The sequence below is a fragment of the Dermacentor andersoni genome, chromosome 1 (genome assembly GCF_023375885.2).
Source record: "Dermacentor andersoni chromosome 1, qqDerAnde1_hic_scaffold, whole genome shotgun sequence".
NCBI lineage: Eukaryota > Metazoa > Arthropoda > Arachnida > Ixodida > Ixodidae > Dermacentor > Dermacentor andersoni.
Window position 1 is genome coordinate 277141017 of NC_092814.1, and position 24090 is coordinate 277165106.

The window sequence follows — 24090 nt, forward strand, 5'->3', positions numbered from 1 at the left end:
ACTAGTGCTGCACTGGCACGACACTTTTCTGAACTAGTGCAAAAGGTGCAGCCAAATCGAGGAGACCTAGCGCTGCCTCGTTCTGCGACGATTCTCCGACAGGGCGATCGTTGTCGCGACAGACGGCGGCTGCGTGCGACAGAGGCTACGAGATTGACATTGAAACCAACGCTAATTTTCATACAAAGTGCACTGTTGTCGATAGAGTCACTCACTGATTTCATGTACGCTAAATTATAGCCACCAGTGTTCACGCAGCCGCTGGACACGATACGCACCGCAGTTGTAAGCCTGAAACTTCCACAAAAGCAAGTGCAGATTTCTGACTACTTCAGCTGGCCTAACACTTACACGGTGTTTAGGGCATAAATAAACGGTTCATTTTTCACAGCTGTCTTTCTACTATGTCAATTCTTTATTGTAAGTCTCAAATTTGGTTTCAAAGCTACAAAGGCATTTTCGGCAGTTTCTTTCTTTTCTTTCTTTCTTTTTTTTGTGTTTTTTTTTTTTTTTTTAATCATCGACAGTCCAGATATAGCGATAATCAGTTATAACGATCGGATTTTCCATTCTTCTGGATATCGTTATAAGTGGACTGCACTGTATAAGAAACAGATCTGCCTCGAGCTCGTATGTAGTTCATCACTTCCACATTTTGGAGTAAATTCATTCATCAATTTACCATATTTACTCGCATAATGATCGCACTCGCGTAATGATCGCACCCCGGACTTTCTGCAGCGATATGTCGTGTGCCAAGTCTAGCTAATAATGATCACGCTTACCATCTGTCGAATGCTACGCGAACGACTCTTCAAGACAAACCAAGCGGCCTGCACGCACCAAACATTCTTAAGTAGATGCCTCATTTCATTACTTTCATCACTTTCCGCACTTCCATGACTAAAATAAGCTGCAACCAAACTTGCCTTTATTATGTGTAGGCTTTGTAATGATTGTAGTCAACAACAACAAAAAAGGCGCCTTTCGGTTCTTCTCATCTGCACTCGTGGGCACGCAACAAATCGCGAGCGGCAACAATAGTAGCCACGTTTACACTGATACGTTAAAAGTGTACCCTATTCATACGCCGACGCTTGTAACACAGCTAAGATATTCACCCAGCCTTAGCGAAAACGTGCCATATTAGGATAGTAGTGAAGACAGATGCCGCAGTTTCCGCAGCATGCTGGCCATGTGTTTCTATGTCACTGGCAGCTAAGTGCGCCCATCTGTTTCTGTCCCCTCAAAGTGGACATGGCTACGTTATTGCCGCAAACTTGCCGATATTAACGATATTATTCATTACTGATACGGAAGAAACTGTTGCAATGCACGTAATATACTAACGAGTAGAAAAAAAATATTGCGTTCGGCCCGTTTCGCTTGCTCCGCCGGCCGCCATTTTTGTTTTGGTGTTCCGCAGCAAACGCGGGACGAAAAAAATTTTTTTTTTCCTTTCGCAGGAAATTCAACTCGCGTAATGATCGCACCCCTGATTTTGCGTCAATTTTTCTGACAATATAGTGTGATCATTATGTGAGGAAATACGGTATGTTTTAACTACCTACTGTAGTGACACTGTTGCCAGCTTGATGGTCCTGTGTATTTGCAGGTTTACTGGCTATTTCAACTTGTATTCTCTTCATTGACTACTAAATTTAGCAGGCTGTACCAGAGGGCGAAACCGGAAGTCTTTTAGAACAATGGGCTTCTTTGATTATACAGTCCCGGTCTATCTGCAAACAGGCTGCAACTTCCACTGTGACAGAAGGGCATGTTGTAGTCACATGACGTAGCTGCTGGGGACTGTCCAAAGTTTCAAAGGAAGTCTCTTTTCGGGCTGCTATCATCTGCTTGTAGCCACTCGCAGCCCAGTGCCACTCCTCAGTGTGGCTTCTGAGATGATGCAGTCTTGGAGTCCACGGCATTAGTCGCTGACACAACCACAAAGCTCACATCCTGGTATCCATGCTGTAGCTGAGTGCATATTACCAAAAGGGGAAGTTAATATTGCACTCTTCGTGCCACGCAAGAGGTGATGGACACAACCACCAGCCAGACGGCGCCACCAGTGCCTAAGTAGCGGCGAGATTCTCACAATCGCTCCATAAAAGACAAAGCTCCCGTCACGGTGCCTGGAAGAGACCCGCAAGCTAATCTTCGTCTCTTACTCAGCACAAAACACTTATCATAATAGAGACACAAATACTACAATGGAATGTTAGAGGAATCATTCATAACTTTGATGATATTAGAGAACTCCTACACAAACATAATCCAAAGTTTCTTTGTGTTCAAGAGACATATTTCAAACCTACGAACACAAGTTTTCTTGGAAATTACGCCATCTTCTGAAAAGACCGTGACAAGGCTAAAGCCTCCAGTGGTGTAGCAATAGTAGCCGACAAGTCTGTAGCTTGCCTACACGTCGCCCTTCAGACGCCCCTTGAGGCAGTGTCAATTTGGGCCATTCTTTTTAATAAGTTGGTCACTGTATGTACCCTATATATACCCCCGAACCATCATCTGAAAAAAATAAGTCTTTTATAACCTCATCGTTCAGCTTCCCGAGCCTTACATGCTCATGGGAGATCTTAACGTTCATAACGTGATGTGGGGAGACTCGCGATGCGATGCGAGAGGTCGACTCATGGAAAACTTCCTTTTAAACTCTGGTGTGTGCCTCTTCAATAAGAAGGAACCAGCGTATTAGAATCCTCATACTCATCAATAGACCTGTCTATCAGCTCCCCTTCTATCTTCCCTGGTCTAGAATGGGATGTAATTAAAAATTCATTTGGAAGTGATCACTTCCCAGTAACACTGAACTTAGTAACCCAACATGGTTCCTCTCCACATGTCCCACGCTGGAAACTGGCCTCAGCCGACTGGGAAGCTTTTAAGGAATCCACCTACTTGTCACGAGATTTTATAATTAATTTTAGTATAAATCATGCTGTTTCATACCTTAACGCTTTTATCATTGACGCCGCTGAAAGTTCATTCCTCATACAAGTGGCACCCCATTCAGAAGTTGGGTTCCCTGGTAGAATGATGATTGTAGAGAGGCACGGAAGAGACAAAATTAAGCTTGGGGCAAACTACGTGAATGTCCTACAGCCAAAAATCTAATAGAATTTAAACAGGTTAAATCCCAGGGAATAAGGATGCGACGACAGGCAAAGAGGGCAAGCTGGCTGAGGTTTCTCTCGGGTACAAGTTCGTATACTCATGAAGCTAAAGTATGGGACGGGCTGAAAAGGCTAAAGAGACAAGAAATTCATCAGTTGCCCCTTGTGAACGATGAAGCAAACAGCTTGGAAGGTCAAGCTGACACTCTTGGTGAACACTTTCAGCGCATTTCCAGTTCTAAGCATTATTCCGAGGCACTCCTAAAACACAAACAAGTAGCAGAGCGTAAGGCCATCGACCACAAATGCAGATAGAACGAAGCCTATAACCTGCCTTAAACAAGGCTGAGTTGAGAGCCCCCCTTGACTGCATGTCAGAGCTCTCCATCTGGACCTGACAGGATCATGTACGATATGATTAAACACCTGACCATTGATACCCAAATAACTCCGCTCGCCCTTTTTAACACTATATGGGCTACGAAGCTACCTCCCTACCGCATGGAAAGAAGCCCTTGTCCCAATTCTGAAATGAGGCAAAGACCCCACATTAGTAACAAGTTAACGCCCCATAATATAGTAGACGCCTTCGCAAGTTGTATTTGCAAACTTTTTAAAAAAATGATAAACCATTGACTTTTACGCTTACTTGAATCATACAAAATTCTTGACCTATATCAGTGTGGTTTGTGGTTTTAGAGTAGGACGATCTACAACCGACCACCTCATGCGCAACGAACCAAACATTTGCGATGCCTTCGTACATAAACAATCCTTATCCATGTTTCTTGATATGGAAAAGGCGTATAATACAACGTGGCATTACGGAATCCTGCGCAACCTGTTGACACTGGGCATCCGCGGCACTATGTTAAACATTATAGAAAGCTACCTACACAACCGTACATTCCGGGTGAAAATAGGTAATGCACTGTCGTGTGCATTCATAAGGAAACTGGGGTACCACGGGGAGGCGTACTGAGTTTCACGCTCTTTGTTCTTAAAATGAACACGCTTCCTACATCATTACCACCATATATTTTTTATTCAGCCTACGTAGACTACATACAAGTAGGTTTCAAATCCTGCAATAACAGTCTGTGAGAGACAAGTACAACAGTGCTTAAACAAAGTTTCTAAGTGGGCATACGAAAACGGGTTCAAAGTGAACCCCAACAAAAGTTCTCACGCTGCCGCCTGAGCGCGCTAAAGATGCTAGATCCTGTCCACCGTCTGGGTATTCGTCTGGCCACTGGCGCATCTAGAAGAAGCCTTGTCGAAAGCCTATACATAGAGTCAGATGAGTGTTGACTCCATTTTCAGAGAACATACATCACCGTCGCCTATTTTCTCAAAGTGCACTCTAATCAGGAATGTCCGTGTTTCACGACTGCTAATGATTTGACGTGTGAAACACTTTTTTGTAATAGACCCACTATGACACTACCTTTCTTATGGTGTGTGAGAGAACATAGCGAAGAAATGGATGTCCCAATTCTCAAACATTGCCTAATGCCTCCAGCTAAGCTATTACCGCCCTCGAAGTGGCAGGTGATAGAATGTGATGTATCCTTTGTAGAGGTCACAAAGCACGTTCCTGACCTCAAAATCGCAATGCATTTCCGTGAACTTCAATCGCAGTACCCTTGCTCCAAATTCTACGCAGACACTTCAAAATCACATGCTGGCGTATCTTACGCTGCTGTTGGTCCGTCTTTTTCTAAATCTGATGTATTGAACCCGCTAACACAAGTGTATTCACTGCAGAAGCCTATGCAGTACTGTCTGCGTTAAAACATGTAAAGAAATTAAAACTTGACAGAGCAGTCATATTCACAGGTTCGTCAAGTCTTGTAAAAGCGTTAGTGTCTTTACAAAAGAATACAAATGCAAATACTGTTTTTATTGAACTTGACTCAATCTTGTGCAACATTTATTTATCTCGTTGACATGTAGTGATATCCTGGGTTCCTGGCCATAGAGGAATCAAAGGAAATGTTCGTATCAACGAAATCGCCAAATCAATAGCATCGCAACGCTTGTGGTATGCTGAAACTAGCAATAAGCTTCACGTGATTAAACCGATGTTAGGTTTCTTGCCCGCAACTGTGAAAGCACGAACAACAGATGTCCTATGTGCTAGACTCAGAATAGGACACGCACTTTCTCATGGTCGGCAACTTTCTTTTGACCAGTAACGAGCCTCCAACCTGTGGTAGATGTGGTGACAGGCTGACCAGCCTCCACGTCTTCCTGGATAGTTGGGAAGGCGAAAGACAGGAAGAAACATTTTCCGCTTGCATACTGCTATTGTGTCCCTCTTCATCCGGCTATGTTTCTTGGTGAAGAACCTCTTTTTAAGACCAAAGCAGTCCTCGCTTTCTTGAATGATGTTGTCCTACATGTTGTAAACCCATTAAATTCATAGTGCATCCTCTCACCAGAAGATGCCGCTGTGATAGTTGTTTTGTATAGCACATGCCTCCAGGCCCTTGCGTTTCAAGGGCTCTGGTGAGGCAGTAGTGCGGCTCTAGCCAATGCTAGCATCTCGCGTATCTTGTATATCGCATTGTTCTTTCGCAATGCATCTTAATGCTCATAGTACATATCATTAGTCATGGCCATAGTCTTATTACACATAGATTTTCTACAATTTACAGCAACTATTTTAGGCCCCTTTACAGCCACTTCACATCAACTTCACAGAACTCATATATCCACTGCTAAATCATAAACACTGGCATGGTGCTCTAGGGCAATACCTGGCCCTTGTGCCACTAAACATCACACATTCATTCAAGTTTATGCCCACTGTGAAGTTAGTGGTACCACGAAAGACCATCCTTGATTTTCTTTACAGTTTCCGAAATTATGTCTATTCACTTGAAGTACCGTACTTACTCAATTCTAACGCGCCCTTGATTGTAACGTGCACCCATTTTCCGTGACCAAAAAAAATATAAAAAATAAAAACCTCGATTGTAACGCACACCTGTTTTCCATGTTCAACAACAAAAGAAAAGAGTGCAATACCGTGCACCTCTTGCTTTCATATAGAAATACTATTTTCTCTCATATGGAAAAAACAGATTTATTCCCAATACACTAAAGTTGCAATCAATAAAAACAAATGGAAACGGCGTACCTTGCCGGCAAGATTTTCACTGCGCCAGTACGGGTCGCGTGGGACAATAGATATCACTCGTCGTCGCTATCGGACAACTCCTTATTGCTATCAACAGACCAAAGCATTTCATCCTCGGTGCCGTCCAGGGCATACGAAATCCCACACTTATTAAAAGAAAAGGTCTTGTTAGCCATGGCAGACAGGATTGTGCACCATGCATCTTTCACCCATTCAGAAAAGTCCTGCAGCGAGGCGCGCTTCATTTTATTGGCGGGCATGAATTCGTGGCAGCCACTGACAAGCTATTCGGTGTAGAGCACCTGAATTCTATCTGTCGCTAGCATGTTCAAACAAACATCGAGCAGCTAGAGCTGCAATGTCATGCCGCCAGGTATCACGACAAGGTCGGTGTTGCATGCAGCCAGCTTGTCCTTGATGCGCTGGTCAAGGTGGCACCTGAAGGCGTCGAGCACAAGCATTCCACACAGACCCAAACTGCCACTGGGTGTCTTCCGCCAAACGTTATCAATCCAGTCAGCGACCAAGTCCATGGTCATCCAACCTTTTTCATTTGTGCACACAATCACGCCACTCGGAAACAAGATTCCTTTCAGGAGCGTCTTCCGTCTGAAGATAAAATACGGGGGCAGCTTGTGCCCATCTGCAGTGCAACAAAGCCTTGCGATTACTAGTTTTTTCGGGGTCAAAAGACAAAATGTGCGCTTGCTTCGCCCCCTTCTTTTCAACGGTTGCGGCACGCATGTCAAAGTAAAGCGGCGTCTGATTGGCATTTCCAATCTGTCTGAAGTGGTAGCCGTTTCAATGGCGCAACTTCAAAACGCACCATTGAAAACTGTACAATTTCTCTTCATATCCTTCGGGCAATTTTTGTCAAAAGAAAAGCCTTTTCTTTTCATAAAATTTGATAGTCAGCAACTGCTCACTTTGAAGTCACTCCGCATTAGCCCTGTCTGTAGGGATAACTGCATCGCCTGTACTTTAAGCAGATCAGTCGTCACAGGCCGCTGTGCCGCTCACTAATCTTGCACTTATTCCACGAGCACCTCTTCTATTTCAGCGAAGCAGCCCTGCATCAGTCCACTGAAACCCTTCCTTTCTGCTTTGCTGGCGAAAATATTCTTCTTCTGTTTGCGCTAGTCCCGCACACAAGTTTCGGAAACTCCGAACGCCCGTGATGCGGCCCAATTTCTGCCCGTCTGCGCGCGCATGATAACTTTCCTTTGAAATGCGGCATCATGGTGGACTCTGCGTGTCTTCGCAGTCGGCGCTTCCATGCTGATTGAATAAACGCAGAAAACAGGAAGACAGGCGGTAGACTAGGTTACACCAGCATCTAGTTGCACATACAACATGAAGGTATGCACATGAAGGAAGCTACGGCAGCTAGGCTAGAAGCGCGTACGAGGCGGTCATTTTTCGAATGCTGATGCTGATGTGGTAACACGGATTTAGGGTCATACTCGATTCTAACACACATGCAATTTTTGTACTCGTTTTATCAGCAAAATGGTGCGCGTAAGATTCGATTAAATACAGTAATGTAATCTGGGAAAGCATGTCATTTCTTTTGTTTTGCTGTTACAAAGCAAGAAATGTGACCGAATAAACAGTAGCACTGCTGCGACATACGGGTTCCGGCTATGCTCATGATTGCTGGTTCCTTCTTTTTAATGCGTATGTTTACAGTAACCTGATCAATAAGGGAACGTGCAGTAGTAGCACGAAGAAGACGATGAAGGCGAATGTGCGAGTGGTGGCACGAGCCATTGCTGATGATGATAGTTTTTGCTCCACACATGAAAATTTCAGAGAACCCTGCCATAAACAGCTTTGCTGTAAAAATATGGAAGTGCCCAGCCAATCAGATGCGCTTTTTGCAAACTTTGCCAAATGCACACTTTGGTTAGCTCCCAAAGAACAACTGTTGTGGTGACAGCTCTGAAAATAGTTTGTAGTAGACTGTGAACCAATAGCATTGATTCTAACTAATTATTACAGAGTATCAAAGCTGTGATAGTATTGACAATGGAACATTGCACAATCTTGGCCAAAGTCCAGATTTTTTTCTCCAGATCTTTAAGCACTGTTTTCAAATTTTGTCAGCTTGTTGCCATGAAAGTCATTAAAACTTCAGACCAGTATCTTTGCCCTAGTCACATTAAAGAAATCATGAGAAACACTGAAGTTTATGCCCACTGTTAAGTTAGTGGTACAAAAGACCATCCTTGATTTTCTTTCAAATTTCCCAAATTAAGTCTATGGAGTTGAAGTAATGTAATCTGGGAAACATGTTGGGTCGTTTCTTTTGTTTTGCTATTACGTAGCAAGAAATGTAGCCGAATAAACAGTAGCACTGCTGTGACATATGGGCTCCGTGCATGCTTGTGGTTGCAGGTTCCTTTTTTTTTTTCTTTTTTTTTTCTTTACCAGGCCAAAATGCCCCAGGATGATAATTCGGAAAGTGAGGATTGACAAAAGACAAAACTTGGCAGTGCAAACACTTGACGTGTTCTAGGACAGGTATCGCAATATCTGTGTACGGGCACAGTGACAGAACAGTGGGACATTGTCCCATAGTTTGAAGTTCGTAATTTGATATCAGGTCTTAAGCACATGTCCTACTTGCAGTTCATTAGGAACAGAGTGAAGAGGATGCGAGAACAAATTGCTTAGTGGATCGCAGAATAGTTCCGTAAAAACGTGCACATAATATGAGAACTTTTTCCAATTTTTAGCATCCCCAATTTCGGCCTCTGATATTTTGGTTTCGTTATTGCTGCCTGGCTAGTGTCGTTCTCTTCCTTCTCTAGCATACAGGCTCATAATCTAGAAGTGCCGTGGGTTTGGTCGCCATAACGTGCTGAAATAGCCAACTTGCGTTCACTATGGCATCACACAAGCTAATGTGCTAACCATGTCAAGTGCACGCTCTCGGGAAATTGAATTTTTTTCTCTGCGAGGGAAACACAATATGCCAGGAATGTGAAAGCAGTACTCGGCTGCCTTAAATAGGAAGGTGATTTTAGCTGCAAACAAGATTGGCAGTGGTGCCGTTGGGAGGCAGTTCAGTGAGTTCAGTGTGACTCGCTCAGGACACAATCGTTCTGTTTGCCTCCCTCATATACTATACGTTGATGAAACTTATATTATTGTTTTTATTTTTTCCCCATTTCTGTCGCTATTTGCTATACCAAAATCTAGCTTCTATTATATAAAGGTTCGTGTTATATGCGGGTTTTTACAGTAACTTGATCAATAAGGGAATGTGCAGTGGAACTTGCATTGAGCCAACAGCACAATGGGGCAGCCATCCTGAACGACAATTACGAAGGAATAATTTATGCCCTGTTGTCGATGCAATCAAATTTTTACCTCTCAGTGTCATCTCATTGGGAGATTGTTTGCCACATAAGCAGTTCACACGATTATGTTAGGTGAGCTCAGGCAAAAGAGAAAATAGAGGTGAAGCAATCCCTACAGAAAGGTAGCATCGTGCTTTTGTCCTGCTTGCAGAAGTATCACTGGCAAAAAAAGTTGAATGGTGATTCTACCTCTTGTTGAGGTCGATCAAAGACGATTTCTTCCTGAGCAAGTTAGGGGTGGAAATGAGGCGGAGTCAATGTGCACGACACTCTATTGTGTCACCTCTCGCATGAAGGGAGTAGGAGGAGTGTCAGACTGCTTAAATTTTTCTACTGCAATATCATCGGGTTCAGCCCTCATCAGTACACATTATTAGGCAGCACATATTCATAGGAATGGCTCCCTCCTTAGGTTGTACTAACTCTGGGATCAGCCCACAATGTAGGCTAGAAAGCCAGACACCCGATATGGAAAAGTGGGGCTAACCTGCTAAGAAGTACTTGTCTTGAAAAGGCAAATGGTCGATACATGTGTGCAGTAACAACTTAAATAGAAATGTGTATTTGCACCCTCCCCATCAGTGATTACACTAACCACAATTGGCCCATGTGTTACGTGGCATAGGCAAAATTCACGAGTGGCTGGAGGCGTTGCTCCTATGTATGCACATGTCCCGTCCTTCAATAACGGCACAGGAAACCATTTTATCAGCATATATGTGCTCCATGATGTCAGTAAAACAAGAATATACATATATGAAATGGTTGATTTCTGCCACTGGAACGCCAATGCATTTCTCCGCAAAGTTTGGGAATTTATATTTTGAAACTGGTGTTATCCTGAGAATTCGTTCCGCTGCATCCACGTTGCGAAGTCCACTGCTGGAATTTGTAAATTGCAATATGGGTCATGAGATAATTAGCTACAAAGTGCATTAGTGAATTCTTGTTAATTAGTTGATTTTGCATTTCAGTTTTTTGTGCAAGTAGTGTCCGCCGCTTCGAGTAGACCGGCTCATAAACTATATTTGAGCTATCTGCTACAGGCAACCTTTAAAAAATTTTGAGTGTTCGATGAAACACCTCGTACAGAATGCTGCATTGCATTGCATGCCTGCAAGTGTGCTTCCTTTAATGGCAATGTGATCACTTCTCACATCATCGGAAATGTTCAATCCGACAAAATGGCATTGTTTTGGCAGATGCTGTCAAACAAGACATTTCACCTGAAAGGCAGGAGTAAAAATTAGCAAAGTGAGTCTCTTTAAATATGTACGACTTGTGGAGCAAGGGTCTATTTGCACTCCATAATGGCAGATTTGCTTCAGTAAGCTTCACTGCAGCACTGCCGGGTAATACGGTGAAGCATACTGATAGCGGAGAAAACTGCCGTGTAGAGCATACTACTTGCGACCATTAATTATTCGAAAGAGCATCCCCACTCTGCTTCAAGAATGCAAAAGGCCTCGTGGTCCAATACACATGTTCCACAACAAAGTGTGGATGGCACTCAATTGTTTCACTAAGTGGCTCCGGGCACGGGATGCATAACTTGAGATTTCTCATAGAGTTGTCGCAAACAGCAATTTAGGGTCCCGCAAGCAGCCAGAACAAATCTGACCCCAACCCCCACTTGGACAAATTTTACATTACAATTTGCATTTAACAAAACTACCACTCGCCACATCTGCCCTTCGTGGAAAGACTATCATGGTAGCTGCATGCAAGACTCATCGCAGTGCCATTTATGGGCCCACAGTCAGTGCTGCATGCATTTCCTTCGTGCTCACAGGGATACATCAGTGGGAATAGACTAGGGTGTTCTGGAGGCTGAAACATACTTTCAAATTTAACAGCGCCTGCCTGGTTGTCTCAGTCCCTGTGTATGATAATCCACTGTTTGAATGGCGCATTGTAATGGCCATGCAACCAGGTGCATTTACGCACAATTCTCACTACAAGCACGCTGATGGTGACGTGAAGCTTATAGGCTGGTTTCACCGACGATTACGATACTCCCTAATGCGAAATTTGAGCGCAGCTTTATACTTATTTTCATTTCGGAATATATTGAGGCAAAGAATTTTAGATAGACGTGTAGCAGAGTCGGCATTGTCGAAAATCTGATCTGCGGGTCAAGCGCTTTGGCTTTTATGCATGACTCGTCGGACGTTTCAGTGTAATTGCTGGTGCCACTTGGCTTCCAGAAAATACTACACAATTTGCATCGCGCATACAATCAGATTACAAAATGATAGCAAACCATGACAAACGAAACAAGCACAAGCGAGAGTTAATGGGAGCAGACAGTAGTACAAAACTAGCCGTCTGGCTGAGACCAGATACGAGCGCATCGGTGTCGGGTGGGTTTGCATGAAACCGGTTTCCTGCGCACTCGTCACTGAAGGGGCTGCTCTCATTTGTGCTCACCATTCGCGGCTCGTGTCTTTCATCTGCTGCTCTACATTTGCACTTTCATCTTTCACTGTTGTGCTAATTCGCTCGTTTACGCCGCCGCTCGCCACAGGAACAGACCATTAAGAGCTGCACTGTAAAACACGCAAGCACTTCGTGTGCAAGGCGCACTGCAATGTCAGTGCAAACAATTTATCAATTTAAAGAGTTAGTCTTGTAATCAGTTTATCAAAGAACGTTCCGCAGTGCAAGTTACGACACTCATTTGCAAAAAAAGAAAGAAGTAAAGTTTTCGATTCTATGCGGTCTTGAAGTAGCAAATCAGTAAATTCCTGTTCTTCGCTATCTTGGGAACCTGTCCGAGACGTGGAGTTTCAGATAAGCATATTTTATATTTTATATTATCGATTTAAGACTATTTTGCTATACCCTTCGAGTTCGGTATATCCGGGATCAACTGTATTAAAAGTCAGTTCGACTGTATATCTCGAGAGAAAGAGCCACTTTGCACCAAGTCAGCTGAAAGGCGAAACCCACCTGTTTACTATACACAGTGATGAGCATGTCGGATTTCACAAAACACATCAAAGAAAATGCCTGATGAATGTGCTTGTTTCTTAAACACCTACTAAAGCGGCAGCAACTACAGTGAACCCTTGTTATAATGAAATCACTTTAGTTGAAATATTGGTTTATTTGAAGCTTTTAGTGTTTCCATACTATAAGATAATTCTATAGCTCCTTTGCTTTTGATTAGATCCTACTTAAAAATTTCTTGTCGTTGCTTATTGCCATCGATAGCTCGCTGTCGATGGTTGCAAATTTGTATTTTGCCACTTTCCGAGCATTCTCAGCTAGCATCATTTATTGGATTATTTAGCAACTATCCAGTCAGTTTCAGTTTTCGGTTTTCATTTTCTGCCACACATGGATTTTTAAAGCGTCTCCGGAGAAGGGGCGTGGTCGGCCCGATGAGTGCTCATAGCTTCCGAGAGGGCGTCGTGCACTGCTCATGTACAGACACGTCGCATTTCTACCAATTTTAATGCATCTGTGTGTGAGCTTTTGGACTTGGGAAGCAGCACCTGTACGGGAGACAACTTTGGTTTGTCAGATTTCCGAACAGCGTTTCACTTCCCTTGCTACACCACTTCAAAGCTGCCTTGAGGCGATATAAAGATATCCTGTATTTTCTAAAGGTCCCATTTCTTATCTTCAGGGTGTTAAAAGCCTTCAGTCCGGATCATTTGCCGGTGGCTGCGCAGCAAATCAAGTGCTGTGCGAAAAGACGGCGGGGAGTTGATCTTGGTATCCCGCTAAGGCTAGTCGCTAGTGTTAATGTTTTCTTTTACATCTCAAGAAGTTATATTTGCTGGAATACTGCAGAGATCTTTCATGCTGAAAATGCATATTCAGAAAAATTTTTAAAGGCTTCTTTTTATAAAGCAGCAATGACGTTTTTGTATAAGTTTTTCTTCTACGAAATTTTTGTGTTGGGGATATCTTTTTATTCGGATTCTTTCCAATAAATATGTTGTTCGGGAATGGTACCTTCGGAAAGCAAATTTCCTCTTTTTTTTTTTTTTTTTCAATTTGAAAGAGTCGACTCTTCTTACAATGAACCCTGATAATCCGACAATAAATGTCTGATTTATCTGAAGTCTGTAATATCTGAAACGCCTCACTTCCGAAACTTTGGTTGTGATGTGCAACAAAGTTATTGCAAAGAGTGAGTGACGAACGTCTAAAGTAAAAAAAAAAAGTCTCACTTTTACTTGAGAGGCAAGGCATCGATTGCGATAGCAAATCGTCCCCTCTCCCTCTCCCCACACCCCACCCGTGCCTCGCTCACGCGATAGTGAGCCGCGATGGTCGGCTTACCCTCGCAAGTCATTTGTCTGCCCGTGTAGACACGGCAAAAGTCCGTTTTAAGCGCCCCATTGTGACAAAAATTGCCACTAATTTCGTCCGCTGTAGCCGATAGTTCGTTGTAGCGAGGTCTGTTAAAAGCGAACTTCGTTGCATTAATAAAATATGTAGAGCAAACTAAGGTTGAAATATGGTCCGTTATATCCGAAAGTGCGTTGTGCGCGGGTCCGTTATAATGAGCGTAGACTGTACTATGCATTTTAGTATCAAGTGTGCTCATTGAAAGGAAAAAAAGAAAGTATTTACTAGACTACCGAAAAACTGCTGCTTTTCCCATGGGCAGGAAAGTGCTAAAACAGTCATCGTCCTGCCCCAATAAATTTGTTACGAGGTTTTACTGTACATGGTTCAAGAAAAGCTCGTACATTGGCTCAGTACCAATGTAAAAGTCGTGATAGCTAAGCGCATAATAATTGCCTTCTAGAATGTGAGAATTTCCAGGGTTCAACGAAACATCTTTCGAGGGCCGTACATTTTCCTGGAGATAAACACTCACCGCAGGCGACAAAAAGAAGGAACCAAGTTGGACATTTTGAGACGCTTACGGGTCCCTTGATCACAAATGCAAAGAAGGCTTGACCGTGCCTTATATACGCAGTAGATGGCACAATAAACTTCTGTATAATTTGTATAAATTCCCACGTGTCCGATTAAGCATATGAAGTGTGTATTGAATTAATAAAGATTTCAGAAGACGGTGGAATGACAGTGATTTCTATGTGGCGATGATAGTCGTAGAATGCCAATCAATGTTGTGACCTGTGTTTAGACGATTTTCAGCTAGTGTGTTGGTGACTGCGTGTCCCTTGTGAACGACCCTTTCAGTCATAAACTTTGTTCTTCTTTTCTTTTTCCTGTGGCCAGTTTTTATCTCCCAACAAAAATACATAGGAGTACATAGCATATTTAACACGATGGCGGCAGACGCTGCACAAGCCTTTTTCGGGCAGCCGTCATGTGATAGCTGTTAGAGCTGGTTCACTGACAGCGCAGAGAGTCCGCAGACTGTTCAGGACTTCTGGTTCTAAAAAATGAATGCGATTCCAGCGGCTCTTCGGCTGGTGAAGCTGCCCGAGAAAATCGAATGTGGGACAGCAGTCGCAAGCGGTCCAGAACTGTCAGGGCTGGCTAATCAAAGATGCCCAATGCTAATCCATCTTTACAACAATTTCAGGCCATTTGCAGCTGTTACATGTGTTCTGCTGCATGTCACATGTGGTATAGGCCAAGTTCTGCCATTTGTGCCTTTTTTTCTTCTGGCCAGTTTGACATAGGTCAGCAGTATAAACAAACTTTCACTCGTATTCCCTCACCATGATTTATTTGAGGCTTTGCACTTACAAAACGTTCACACACATGTCCCCTCGCACTCACCAGCACTCAGTGACGCTCACACTTGCGCTATTGAAACGAGGGTGAGTGAGTGTACTCACGAGCGTGCCGACCTATGCTGTTAGCCTATGGTGAGGTGACATTTGGTTCCTTGCTGTTAGTCAGCTGACCAGCTGCATGTTTAACACTTTTAAGGTCGCATTTTTTCGAAAAATGTATCCCCCCAGGATCAAATTTTTTTATTGTAAATTTAAGTTCTTTGAAGTAGCTTACTTTGAGAAAAAAAAAGTGACTAATTTTTGAGGTGACAGTAACATTACAATCTTTTCTGTGTGCAGTATATATATACATAACTTATTGTTCAATACATGGATATATGGATGGTCTAAACTACCGTAATGAATTTTTATTTTCAAATGTAACGTTCATGCAACTTATTTTTGTTTTAAGTAGGTCTGTCACAACTAGGGCACATACGTCGTAACGTTCTGTTTCATTTTCCATTCTTGTGTGCTATGCCGACATGCTGATCGCACCAAAGATGGCGATGGCGTCTAAACAATGTCCGAGCCAAAAACAAAGGTTGAGAAGAATGGAAAATGAAGTGCATCATTTGAGTGTACTGCCTCAGGAATTTGCTCCCATATTAAAGTGAGGCATGCCATGTGACTGGTCACATGCAGACTCCCTTGTGCTCACCTGTTTGAATATGAGGGAGTAACTATTGCAGTAATCACTTCTTTGATCACTATATGCGATTCTGCCAGTTTACTCGCTTTGTGTAAAGAGACACGTGAGCGGCAACATTCTCGGTTCGCAAGTGACTGCCTATAAACAAAATAATCACGTGCCTAGGAAAGAGCTATATGGGCGAGTATCGCAGGGTAATTTTTTGTGAGATATAAAAGGTTATGCAGCTCGTTTTTCGGGAGGCTGATAACTCAATATGTCTTGTATGACAATACATAATTTAACATGCTAAAGCAGGGTTGTGAGCACACACCAGTAAACTAGGCAGAGCGGGAAAATTCCTAAACCGCCACGGTGTCAGTCACATTAAAGAGGCCCTGAACCACTTTTTATCGAAGGGGAGAAATGCATTTGAAGTTAAAGCAGGCTATTTCAGTAATACATTGCCGCCAATGTACTTCAATGTATTTAGCAGAAGCGGAGTTATTGGCAGTCAAACACCCCCTTCGCAGTGCTTCCACTCCTTCAGTACCTTGGATTGCAACGGCTACGGTGGAGCGTGGCATACTTACAATGCTCCGCCTACTAAATATCACCATGGTGCACAGTTCAAGAATGAGCTCCTGCAATCGCCAGAGCTCATTTTACTGAAACATGAGTAGTGTCGACACCGTAGCTTGTGCAGTGCAGCATAATTGAAGTATTTCAAACAGCCTCTATCATAAAAATAATTTATGCATGACTTCTAGAACGTTTCTATTACATTTTGGATATTAATATCTCGAAAATTGTGCAGTCCAGAGAAGTTCTAGGTGGATACATCTTGCGAATTCGCTTGCTACAATTAGTAGATTAATATATGCACTGTTAAATAATTTAAGCGTTTTTGATTTCTCGTAGGAATAATAGCCATCTCATTGAATAATTTAGATGATGGGTTAGAATTGTGCTATCTGCCACAGGGAAGTTTTAAAATTTTGGTGCAGCTAAAGAAAAAAACACCTTGTATATGGTAGCAATGTAATGAAGTAAGGGTTGTAACAAAGGAATCGATTCCCACTTTGCAAATTGTCACCCCACATTGCAACAAAAACTAAAGAGCTTGATGGCTGACATGGGCTTTCATCCATAGGCCAATGCACCACTGCATAAAGCAGTAGAGAGAAGCGAAACTGGGTTGCTGGTAGTTCGATGCACTCTATCCAGGCTTACCAAAGCTGTGTGTTTTTGGGTAACTGAGGCAGTGCATTAGTATTGCTATTGCCACCTTTGTAGCCAATGCATGGCCCATTCTAGTTAATTTTTAGCAATGCGGCTTTTAAAGTGCATTCCACAGAATTGCAAACATGACAACACATCTTGTAACTACAAAAGTAATAGAAAGAAGTATGACAGTTCTGTTTGTATTCACGGGAGTCTAGATGTGGGCAAATTCCGTACACAAAGACAGACACATTTCAGCACGTGGATGCACACTGCAGTAGATGTCAGCAAAATTTCAGCAACAGCGCATCCTTGCGCTCCAGAGGAACTGATAAAACTTGAGCAGAGTACAGCCACGAATTATGTCGGAGTACAGAAGAAAATTTTTGTTGAGATGTTGGACACAGTGAAATTTTCTTATTCATAAATATTTCAAGTAATATGGATGGTGTTAGCATTGCAGACGCTATGACAATTTCACAAATCCAGTCAGTACTCGTATGAGGATGCCACTGCGTCGTCGGGTGCAGTTTAGATGGTAGAGCTGTGACAATGCACAAGAAAGCATGAGAGAAAATGAGTAATACTTGACTTAGGGGTTCAAGGCAACATTGTTTCACGTCTTATAGAATATATTAAAAATGTTGAAAAAGTGCTGCAGGGGCCCCCTCTACATGTTGAGCTTGAGTGTCATTACCTCTATCAACGTGTGTGTGTTCCACAAATCCATATTATGTACCCGGATGTTTGTGTGTGCCAGCGTTAATTTACACTACTGTATTTACTCGAAAACAGGTCCAACACGAAAATAAGTAGGCACCTATATATTGAACCCGGCGAAAAATAGAAAAATATGATTCGAATACAGTAATACCTCGTTAATGCAACTCATGTTAATCCGGAAAATCGGATAATTCGGACTTGTCCTTTGGTCTCGGCAGGCGTATGCATTATTTAATGCTATGAAACTCTAGTTAATTTGGACGTATTTGTTCGCACATCAATTAATTCAAACAACTCTGGGAGCTAGGCAAGCACGGAGCGCCACAAATGAGTGACGCGGGAGAGCAAGAATGGCATTAGCGTCCACCAAAATGAAGCAAAGGAGTTCGTATCGCCATATTCATCAGTGTGTGGATGACAGCAACGCTAGAATGCTTCATGCCTATTTGTGTCTTTAAAGCCTTTATTGTTGCGCTTAGCGCCGGGCATAGCAAGGCGTTGTCTACGTGCCTTTAGAACTGGAAAGTCGCCATCCATGACTGCAATGACAGCGGCCGCAGTTTCATCACAGTGGTTGCGACAAACAGTAGTTTCGTTTTCACGCAGTGCAAAGCTGTCGAGGATGAAGAGCACCGTCTAAATTACGATTGGCGGCGACCTTGCGACACTGGCGAAAAAAGTAATCAGGATGTGCATGCAGTAGTGAAAAGTGGGTCTCGGATAAAGACGTGCCATGGCCGCGCTGTGAAGGAAGTTGCGAGGCCTTCGCTGCAGGAAGCGCTAATCGGCTGCGAGATCAGAATTGCAGCTTCCGCACTGCTTCTGTGCAAAATAGAACAAGATTTGCTGATTCATCAGTAAATAAAAGCATGTTGGTGCAGTAAGCATTTGTTTATATTTTTTTTTGATATCCTCAATAATTTGACATTCCTAATTCGGACACGGTTTTTGGTCCCGTGAAATCCAAATTAACGAGGTTTTACAGTATTGGTTGACCCATATCTTCTTATAAAGACGAAAATCATTGAACATGACACCTTTATTTAGCATGAGCTCGGTTACTAAATTGTACTAGTCGATGCCACAATTGACTTCCACAACAAATGCTCTGGAGGTGTCCGCAGCACATCAAACAACATCGTCCTCGGTCCTGTTGAGTGTGTTGAATATGCAGCATTTCTTAAACCCAGTCTGAAGGTAATCGAGACTGGCCTTATATTCATGATGCTAGAGCTCCATTAGCTCAGGACCTTTACCAGCTTTGTTCATGAATATAGGTTGATTGCTCATTTTGGGTAACATTCTCAAAGACAAGGTTGACCAATATTCGAGTAAATGTGGCAAGTTGGTAAAAAGGAGCATTGTATAAAATACAATCCAATTAGGCTCTAAATGGTATTAGCAAGTGAAGTGTGAAAAAGCAATGGGGATAATATAAGAAACTGGGAGAGGATGCCATTAGAGGTACGAGTCTGGCAAACATGACCCAATGACAACTATATGAGCAATGCACTGATGACAGTGAAAGGTGCGTGCTCATGCTGCAAACCAAAGAAAGGATATGGTAATTTGACTGTTAATCAAAAATTTAGTTAGTATAAGATTGTTTAAAAATGAGGCAAGTAATACCAAAGAAGGCATATGGCAATTTAACTGTGTTGGCAGTTCAAACAAAGATTAGCATCCGTGAACTAAATTAAATACAGCTAAAATACAGTATGTGTCGTGAACGAGAAGAAAGAGGGTTAACTGAGAGGTCTGATTTTTATTAATCATATCATAAAAAGCCAACAAACAGACATTAAGGACAACACAGGACAAATAATTGCACTTACTAATTCAATTAAAGAAATGATAAATTAATGAAATTGAAAGTGTAGGAAAAACAACTTGCCGTACTGAACATTGGGGCTAAAAAATCGTGTTTTGCGGGAAAGTATGAACCGGTAAAAAATGAGCATAACTTTATGAGGTGATCTTTTTGTTATCGATTGCGAATGTTGGCACCGGGAAAGCTTACATAACGAGAATGTATCGCCAAGGTTCTACTGTATTTGAACCACCAGTAAGGAGTGCTTTTTGTTCTCTAAAACACTTAGTGGCCATACGGTAGGGAAGATAGGAGGTCTCTGCTGTTGTGACACTGGTTGAAAATTCCATTATACTCACAGGCGCAGTAAACACACTGGCTGGGATAGCTAGGACTCATTGGCAATAATTGACCTTGTTCAGGTCAGGCTCTGCATATTAACTATTCGAGGGTCACCATCGTTTATGTATAGTAGCCGAGACAACTCCCAAGTGGTCACGGCCCCACAAGTACGGCTGTGACTGAGCATTTGACAATGAACGTGCCTTTTTGGAACAACACAGCGCCTAGCATTGCTCTGGAGGTGCTGCAGCCTTGCCCCACTCTCACCATTTGCTCCCACCACAGTATTTTGGGAGTATTCCCACGTCACCGAATTTAATGCTGCATGCTCACATTCGTGCTTGTGCATTTTATTAGCAGCATTCTCGCGCATGTCATTTTGAGTTACTGCAGACAGTAAAAATATTTCTGTTCGTTTCTTATCACACACACTACCATGAGGTTTTCACCCACATGGGTCTCCTGTAGGCATGTTATTACTTTGCTTACAGGCAGGCGCTTGCAAATCACTGATACTGCCACTGGTGCATCTCTGTTTGAGAGACGTACACGAACTGATAAAATCTCATCTAGCGATCTAACAATTGATACGGCAAATTCCTCACTCACTTCATTTTTATGACGGGACATGCTACCACTGAGATTGCCTACGGGCACTCAAATGGCATGCCTCGCTTTTGCTATGGTCACATGTCCTAGGGCTGTATTCTCTAACGATGCACTTCATTTTGCATTCTTCTGAGCCTTCATCATTGGTTTGAAGGGGGGCTCGGAGGCCACTGTGTTGCCGTTCTTGCTGGGATCAAACCCTCGGCGTGCAACACGTGATAAAAGTGGAAAGTTAGATGGAATTAGATTTGCCATAATATGGCCCTAATTGTGTAAAAGCTATTTAAACATAAAAATAAGTTTTGTAAATTGTATTACATTCATACGAAATTAATTATGCAAGTTTATTGTATACTATAATAAATCATCCATAAAACTGGGCTCTCTAAAAAAATGTTTTGTTTATACTTTTTTTAAATAACTTGCTCTGTAACACTTATATATGCAATAAATAATGGGACACCCATAAGGTTAAGGATAATACGTATAAATGCCTAAAGGAAATGCTTATTATTGATCTAAATGTGCAAAACATTCGGTGAGAATAATCATATTTATTGAAAAGAGAGCATTTTGCAGAAACGTTTTCAATAATAGAGTGCAACTCCAATTTAAGAACACTGGAAGTGAGCTGCGCCCCAAGCCACCTGTGGCTTCATTTGGAACTCGTACAGACAGTTCTCGTGGGATGGGAAACGTAGGTGTACATTGCATTCGCTTTACATTACCTGTATGATATGCCACTGCAGCCGGGGATCTTGCATCTGTCTCTTTCCTCTGACTGTGCTTTCAAAAGAAAGCGAGTCTCATGCCAAACTTCCTCTTCCTGTGTCTCCGCTTTAATTCAACAAATGATGTTTGCTGCCTGTCATTCAGTGTTGGCTGGAAACACTTAGCCAGAAACACCCTACTCAATACTGAAACTCACCAATAAAACTTTTTTTTTTCTGCTGTACTGCCTGTAGGCAGCTCTTCTCTATAAAGGTTAATGTTGTAGCAGCAGTAAGAGCTGTTAGTGTATTAGCTCTTCGTAAACAAATGCTATTTGACGTTTTTTGTACACTGAACTGCTTTATTTACTGATTTGATGTTTTTTTCTTCTAGTTATGAAGACATCATGGAAGTTGTGCTGTGGAACAGAAATGGTCCAACAGCAGTGAACATCAATGTTGTGCTTGTTGAGCAAGATGTTGCACTGCTAAAGGCCATGGAATGAATGGGGAAAGTTTGTGCACTAGTCATGTTTATGTTGCCCCCCCACCTCTGTCTTGGAAAGTGTGTCAGAAGTCTGTCATAAATAAGAGCCTGTGCCCAAGTTTTATCTTGATGTTACTCAGTTCTGTGTTCAAGGCACAAGCATGTATTCTGTGTGCATTTTGATTGTGCCCTCCTCCCCCCTCTCCTTTTTATTAATACGAAATACTCGAGTTACCGCATGTAGCCTGACAAAACTTCTACTGGTTGCCTACAGAAGAAAAGAAAGTGTTCATATCTATAATTTGAAGTTCACTGTTATTCATCCTCTTGGTAACTAATTATGTGAAATTATTTGAACGTGATAGCAGTGTCAGCATTGGGAGTGAACACTGTCAAAAGTGTTATTATGGATGTGCATGCCCTTTGAGGTATGTAGTGCAGTTCAGAATAAGAAGGACCTTACATATACTTACCATTCATAAATAGTTTTCAAATTATGATTGTGGATTTCAAGTAATCTTTATTTTTCATAATTACTTGAGATTACTATTGGCTTGACCACTTTTCCTTTCTTTTTTTTTTCTGTCTCTGTTGTGTACAACCATGAAAATAAGTTTATTGCAGAAAAGCAATGTTTCAGCATCTTCTGAAGGCTTCAGTGAGGGAGTGAAGTTTCATTAAAAGTGTTGAAGACCATGTATCTTTCCAATAGCAGCCAGCTGACAGTGTCGACGTGCTAGTTACGAAATAGCGAGTCTTTAATTTGGTTGTATTTTTCAAGCAGTCTGTTGGCACATGCTCTATTAACTCTGTAAACAAAACTGTCATATATAGCCTTGTTAGGGAATAAGATGTACAAGCTGCATACATCTTCAAATCACACATACTGTGCATAAGGTTCAGGATGTCGTATCGTTAAAAGCATGTTCACTGCTGGTCTTATAATGTGGCCAATTTGTGATTTGCCAAACATGGCAAAATTGCATATGTCATGAATGTCTGTGATACACCTCACGGTGCCTTAATCTGTTGGATTATGAAAGCCTCCCTACCCCCTCCTCCTCTTCTCCTTCCCTTTACCTTTGTTTTTTTTTTTCATGTCGGTTTGTTATATGTGAAGTATTAAGTCACATTCCATACTAACTGATTATAATATCAGTTTAAACATAGGTTGCTCTCTACTTACCCACTCTTTTGGTCAGCTTCGCCCTGAAGAGGCATCCTTTTAACATATCCGTATGGTGGGCTGAACTTTACCTCTTAGTGTTTTGGCTTTCTGCCAAAGAAAAATCACGTGTTGTGTGCTGCATCTATGAGGGCTACAACTGCCAATGCTTAGCCTCCTTGTTGTTCTAGTGTCTGTAGGGCATGCCATGCCATCTCATGCCATGAATAATGAACATTTTCATTTTCAATCAAGCAACTGCAGATTGCAAATCTGAGAACAAAGGCACCTCTTACCCCCGTATTCAGAAATGCATCTTAATTTGAAGCCCATGCTTGACTTGATTTAAACGACGCCTGTTGTCAATGCACCAGAAGAAACGCAATGAGCGTCTTCGGCACGTTCGCGCCAGGTGTCATTTATATCAAGTCAAGCATGAGCTTCTAGTTAAGTTGCATTTCTGATTACGGCGGTTAGCTTTGTTGGGGTCAAATAAATAGACCTACACTTGTGAAGTATCTCCATCAAGACTTCATTGTCAGCATTGGAACCCTGTGAAGCAAAGATTGGGTTATGTGCTCAAGTGGGGCTGTTATGAAATACATTTATGTCAATCAAATTTATTTATATCCATTTCATTTGTTGTTCTCAGCAGTTTTTGTTTGTAATGAAAAATAAATTGGGAAATTTTTATGAAAAAAAATGTAGTTCTCTCATTTTTGAAGGTATAACAGCGCAGTTGGAGCAGCAAGCTTATACCACTTGCACAAACTGTGATGTTAGCCAAATTGCCATGTGTCCGACATAGTTACTAAGTACAGTTTGGGCAGAATTCAGGTATGTAAATGAGTAAAAGAAAAAGGACTCTACAGCAGATGGGAAAACGCAAGAGCATCTCAACTTTAATACTGCCTACACATTTGGAGCCAACAGCCAAAATTGTGCAGAGGCGATAATATATACACAAGAAAAAACTTGGCACAAACAAACCAATATAACGGATGAAGTAAACAATCAAGAACAACAGTGTT

General features: G+C 42.1%; 1 protein-coding gene across 4 annotated transcripts in view; it reads left to right on the plus strand.

Moving 5' to 3' along the window:
- Positions 1-23762, plus strand: part of LOC126548176 (uncharacterized) — a 65645-nt gene extending 41883 nt beyond the window's left edge. For 3 of the 4 annotated variants that reach the window (XM_055063166.1, XM_055063167.1, XM_055063169.1), the window contains one exon: positions 21802-23762. In XM_055063166.1, coding sequence (XP_054919141.1) covers positions 21802-21913 — 112 coding nt within the window. In that variant the 3' untranslated portion in view covers positions 21914-23762. The remainder of the gene's footprint in view (positions 1-21801) is intronic. The other variant, XM_055063168.1, reaches the window with a different exon arrangement.
- The last annotated feature ends 328 nt before the right edge of the window (positions 23763-24090 follow it).